The following is a 6,611-nucleotide window of genomic DNA, read 5'->3' on the forward strand; positions in this document are numbered from 1 at the left end:
AAACAATATAATATAATAACTTTTAATCATTTTTTCAACCATCAAACAGTTTTGTTGTTTACCCATGTGTACATCCACCATGTCTACTATCATCCAATAATATGTTATGGTGATGTAGCACACGCCTACTATGCAATACTATTACCCAAACAGAATGCCTCTATAGGGAACGATTTGATGATGTTTATTAAAACTCATCAGGATCTCTCACATGACATATGTATGTAGCTAATATAAATGTAATATACAACTATAACATATATATAAACGTGACATAGTAAACATGCGAAGTATAACAGAACTCTTCTTTTATTAATAATATAACCCTAAAACCAACAAAGCGATTGGTTTTTAGGGCATAATCTAATAATGTGATCAAGAAGTTTGTGACAGAACTTGGAATGGTTCCAAGTATTGTTGAGTCGTCTAAGCTCTATTATGACAATAATGGAGCGATTGTTTAAGCAAAGAAGTCACGATCTCATCAGAGGTCTAAACACATACTCAAAGGATATCATTTTATCCAAGAGATTATTTAGTGAGGTGACATACAGATAGAGAGGATTCATATAGATGACAATTTAGTTGACCTATTAACAAAGCCTTTGTTGCAATAGAAGCATGACAAGCACGTAAAAGGATTAGGAGTTAGATACATGACTGATTGACTATAGTGCAAGTGAGAGATTGTTAAGGTAAATGTCGTAGAGCCAATTGATTTGACATTTGTAATTATAGTTTATCTCATTAATTAATAAAAGGATTTATAATTATTTAGTCCATATGCTTGTTTATTATATGATTGTGTAAATAACATGCCCTTAGAATGGTAAAATTATAAAAATCCTATATGCATATCAGATGACCATTATTGAAATGTTCATAGTCCTAACATTATAATGACCAAGGGCACATGTAATGGTGATAGAATTTTCATAGCGTTGAGCGACCCTACTAAAAGGTGGCGATAATTATAAAATGTTGAAGTTGTTTGCTAATGGCTTAGTGTAACATATAGGTGTATGTTATAAATGTGTTCATTAGATTAACCCCACCGAAGGACATCTATATGGATAGTTGCTTTAATGTCTACAGAACAAATCCTTTAAACACCATGGGTACATGTGATCCTTTGACTTAAGGTTGCCAAACTATCTTGTGCAAGGATCAGTATGGTTTGATATTATCTAACGTATTGTTGTAATAAGGGAATTTTAAGGGTAATGAACAAACATATTTTGAGATACATAGAGGCTATAGTTGATCAATAAAAGATTCATCACTCTTGAGCATTGGAGAAGATATCTCATATGCAAATGCTGAAGGACATTTATAACTGCTTGAATTTGTGGTCACAATATGATAAGGTTATAGTCTAATATGTGTAAGTCATTAATGTGTATTAGCTCATATTAAGGAATTACTGAGATAAATACACTTCAATGTCTCAACCTCGAGAGATATCGATTGACAAAATGATTGAATTCCATGTCACTGTGATGTTGTACAAGCTTATAGAGATATTTGTTGGCATTCTGTCCTTTGGGTGGTCATGATGCTTTGCTAAAGGCCAATCTTGTTTTATGTCTAAATTTGATCTAAATTCAAACACTACTGATTCAATAAAAAGCTTATGGGTCATACATATTAAGGGGTTGATATGAACTAAGAGATAAAAATCATTTAACAACAATCTTGAGATCATAGAAAAAAAGAAACGTATGAATGTGTTTTGACTGGAATCATCTAGTGTGCACAGTGTCATGTGGCATCATGCAAATGCATTGTATGGTTTTAGCTAGACCCACTTAAGAGTCCAACTAAGCAAGGCCAAATGATGGATGAAAGTCAACTGGATGAGTTAACTCGTGGGTAAGGTGTTTTAGTTTAAACAAGGATTCTTCAAAGTCCTTGTTTGATAGAAAGTTTAGGTTGAGTTAGAATTATAATTTAATTAAGATTCTTATGCATTAAAACTTTTACTAAATTTAAAATCCTTGTTTGATAGAAAATTTGTATTGAGTTGAAATCCTAATTTAATTAGTATATGTATTACAACTTTCAATAAATTATAGTATTAATATAATAAGAACTTTAAGACACCTTATCACCTAAGTAGTTAAAATCCTAATTAACTTAGAATTCATGCACACCTTATAAATAAAGGTGTTTAGTTTGAGTCAATTTTTTTTAACACAACAATAAAAAACACATACATCATAAAGACACATCTCTACGCTTAGAATCTTGTTAATGCAAGCTTCCATTATCGTGATCTAATTTCCAAGATTCAGTCGACATAAGCCCTAGAAATTTTCTTTATGGATCATCTCTCATTTGTGCTCCACATAGATACCAAGGCATCGCCTCAAAAGTGTTGGACAACGATCTTTACATAGCCACGTGATCTCTTGGAAGAGCCAACAACGGAGGTATAAATTTTAAACACCTTATGTATGTTTAAAATGTTTATGAATCTATGCATTAAAACGAGTATCCTAGATGAGTTTTAAGATCTTTGGTATTTCTTAAATTTTTAATTTCACTACACTACCGATTAATGACGCCCTAAAACCTTACAAACTAACAAGAAAAGAAAATGCGGTGATATAGATTAATTACTCTCTAGAAATGTAAGTCTAGCTAGTTTTCATTTAGTTTTAAACCCTAAACCCATATAAAATTTGCAACAAATATTGGTTTTTAGAATTAATATATTAATTTGTTATTTTAATGTAATTATTTGATATTATTGTTATAAAAATAAAATACTTATTACTTATTATTAAATTTTATTTTAATGATTATATATTATCATGTGATTAAATAATTTTAAATTAAAAATAAATTAACACTTATTTACATACTAATATATTATCATTAATACAAAAATTACTTCTTAATATTAGTGTGAATAATTTTACTCAATTCAAATAGATAGTTTACTCACCGTTAATAGATGAGTGCAAAAAAATGCTTTCAAAGCAAATTTTAATAATTTTATTATAGTTTGATTAAAATACAAACTGAAATTATTTTAATGTAGAATGAGTTTTTATTGGCATTTTCTGTTGTGAGAATCTACTGGTTACCCTCCTGTGTGTTAGCCTTTTCTGCAGTAAACATAGCTTTTATTTTTTAAGTTTCATTAGAAGAAAATTTAAATTATTTTTAAGTAAGAAGGAACATTACTTTATTTCATTAATTTGACCCACCTTAAATAATCAAATAAACTTGCCAAATAAGCAATAGAAAAGATTTATATTAAAAGAGAGAGAGAGAGAGAGAGAGAGAGAAAAGAATAAATTCTTTATGAATGAGAATATAAAAGTAAAAAATTAATCAAAGTAGCCAATTATGTAGGGAAATGAGTGAAAAATAAGGTTTAATTAGTCCTTTAATGAAAAGACAAATGTACCTTTATTGCTTGCCGTCTATCTTTGTTTTAGTAGCTTCCACCAGATCTCTTCTCAATTGGCTGCCCTTTAACTTAAGGCACAAATCATCATAATTTTTGTTTTATGATTTCATCCCTGATTAGAGACTTTTCATGAAAATTACAATAAATGCATTTATCATTTCTTCTTGGTTCTTTCAAATGGGTTTCTTTTACCCCACCTATTAATAATACCCGTTTCCAGGTCTTGTTGTTGATCACCTATTTTTGAACAAACAATTTTGCCCCTTGATTGCCCACCACTACTACATTACAACTAACTATATAGATTGATTAACATAATACAAGAGTTTAATCACTAATCATAATTATACTTTTTATTATGCCTCAACACAATTGTGAAAATGAAGATTAAACAAAAACTTTTTGTCAATCAAATCCAACTCATTCACTATTCCAACTAATACTTGACAATATGTCCTGCAAACATGTCATTGAAAACAACAACAAATAATGAATGCTCCGATACCTAAAACATTATAAAAAATTAACTCCTATATGCTAAAAATATAATATTTATTCAACCCATGAGGCTGTTCATAGGAGTACAGAAAATGACCACAGAATTCAATAAGTTTAAAAATAAAAAAAAAACCAACGACATCAAATGATAAAATCAAAGTTATGAACTATATACAACATACCTCCATCAGCCATAGAACGAACTCTATCATGCTGAATAAAATCTCTTCTGTGCCTTGTATCTCCCTGCCTATACACAAAATAACTTTATAGGAGACCACAATAAACATAAATTAATTAACATCTTTTCTCAAATGGCATCTGCAGCTGTGGATCCAATAACGTGGCTCCGATGGTGGCGTTTGCTGTGGTGGCGCCTACCTGCTCCAAATGTAACTGGGTCACAAGCCTTGAGGCGTTCAGCTTCGTGGAGATTAATCACACACTCAGACGGAGGAACTTTGTACCGAATTTGGTCATAGCAATAGGAATATGTCACGTGTTTCATCCTGAAGTTGTCCATTTTGATTCTTTGCGATGGGGATAAACCTGCAGGGATCAAGTCGTGGGTGGTATCGCACCTTGATGATGTCTGTTCAATTGGGTCGACAGCGCAACCGTGGAGGATGAAGTTGGAGAACTCGGTGACATAAGGGGCGTATTTGTAATTTACTCTATATTTGCCACCATTGGTAGCCCAATCCGATGCATCCCAGATTGTTGCATACAAAGACATTGGCTTAGAAGGAAAATCTCCTCCCATTGATGCTGTTTTCTTAACCTCCCTAATGGGAATATTGTCTACATAAAATCTACGACAGAAAACCAATACAAATTCAAAGAAATGAATAGCACAGAAAGCATCAACCACAAAATGTACTATAGGAAGCAAAATAAAGTGAAAGGTCACGGTTAAAAATAGATTCTTGAAGATGAAAGATCTAGAATTTCAATCCAACCATAGCTATTGCTCAGAAAGACAAGAGAGAATTGTTAAAATTAGTTAAGAAAATGAAGGAAAAAGTGGCATTGGTAAAACAGGGGATGCAATAATTGGAAAGAAAGCAGAGCAGATGCTGTAGAAACTACAAACTTTCCTGAAAAGAGAAACTCCAGCTATAAAACAATATAGAAAAGCATCACGTCATAGGGCAAAATCATTAAATTCCACACCGTTCAAGAACAAAATAATAGCAGAAAATTTTAGCTAACTAAGAAGAGAAGATGGTGGTGAAGTTAGAGATTGATGCTTACAAGATCTGAGAATCGGTCCACAGAATACCATATTGATGGAAATCATCAGAAGGATCGAACCAGAGATTGTATCTCTCTTCTCTGCCTACACCGGTGCTTCCATTACCATAAATATTCGTTTGAATTCTCCAATCTTTGCCCTAATGTTACCCAAGAACTCGAAGTCTATCTCGTCATGGTTCTTCTCAAATATGTCACCATTTGACATCTGCAACCAAAGTTTCAAACTCTGTCTGAAAACCAAAAAAGTTTGCAAAATAAACCCATCTGGGTTTTATTGATAAGTTCATAAAACAATCAGAAAAAAAGAAACATTGCTGAAAGTGTGAACTTTAAAGCAAGAGAGACCCAGAACCAGAGGGAAAACTGATTTTGATTGTTAAGAAGAGAAAATGAAAAATTTATAGTTTATTCTAGCAATAAAAAATGTAAGAATGTTGAGAAGAGAGCTCACATAGAAGGCAACAACAACTCCAGCGGTATAATCTGAAGGCAACTTAATTGAAGCACTGAAGAAGCCATGAAGATAAAGGTCCTGTGACACAAATCCAGAACCTGCACGCAACACAACAAACAAAAACAAAAATACAAGCACAAAAAAAAAAAAAGATTAAAAAACAGAAAAGAGGGAAAAAGAAAAAGAGACACACCTGTGGATTCATCTAAAGTTAAATGAACAGATTGTCCATCTTTATGAACAACAAGATTATCATTTCCAAACAAATGTGTATAGCCTTCATCAAAGGGAACAAAAGGCAAGTTTGTGTGAAACCCAGACCCCAGAACAAGAAGAAGAGAAAAGACTAAGAGAGAAGAACCCATTTGAGTAGGAGTGGAGACCATCATTCTGTACCATATATATATATTTTTTTCTGTGTAAGAATGAATGACAACTTGGAGTGTGTGGCTTAATTCATACATATATATATATAGAGAGAGAGAGAGAGAGATTAATGTGAGTGAAATTGAGTGAACATAAATAAACAAGGAAGAAAGAGAAGTGTTGAGAAAGGAAAGGGAATATATCTGTCTACAGCTACCTCTGGTGTGGGGAGAGAAGAAAGAGTAAGTAAGATTACAAACATCAAAAAATAATGAGGACTAATTTTGATTAATATTTAATAATTATACATAATGACATATCTAAATAATTATACATAAAAAACTTTTCATGTATGATTTTTCATGAAATTGTTCATGGTGATGATGCAGATGAAAATTAATTATTGATAAAATTTTGAAATAAAATGAAAATTAATCATAGCACTTTATCCCTCCTGCAAGACTTTGAAATATTTAATTTTTATTCACTAAGCTTGGAAATCAAACTTTCTTTTTCTTCAAAGAGCGATAAAATGCCAAATTTTATAATAATAATAATATAAAAAAAAGGTAGAGGACAATAGCACAACGCAAGGAAGTATAAATCATTAGCGGT

The 6,611-nt window shown here is 31.6% G+C and overlaps 1 protein-coding gene across 1 annotated transcript; it reads right to left on the bottom strand.

The window, feature by feature from the left end:
• Positions 1-3,956: 3,956 nt before the first annotated feature.
• LOC123215947 (probable xyloglucan endotransglucosylase/hydrolase protein 28) lies at positions 3,957-6,226 on the bottom strand. Its single transcript, XM_044636266.1, is given in 5 exon segments — positions 3,957-4,731; positions 5,174-5,315; positions 5,318-5,381; positions 5,628-5,728; positions 5,824-6,226. Coding segments are annotated over 5 exon segments (1,080 nt in total). The 5' UTR covers positions 6,095-6,226; the 3' UTR covers positions 3,957-4,229.
• Positions 6,227-6,611: the final 385 nt, after the last annotated feature.

This window comes from Mangifera indica, chromosome 5, assembly GCF_011075055.1.
Source record: "Mangifera indica cultivar Alphonso chromosome 5, CATAS_Mindica_2.1, whole genome shotgun sequence".
Lineage (NCBI taxonomy): Eukaryota > Viridiplantae > Streptophyta > Magnoliopsida > Sapindales > Anacardiaceae > Mangifera > Mangifera indica.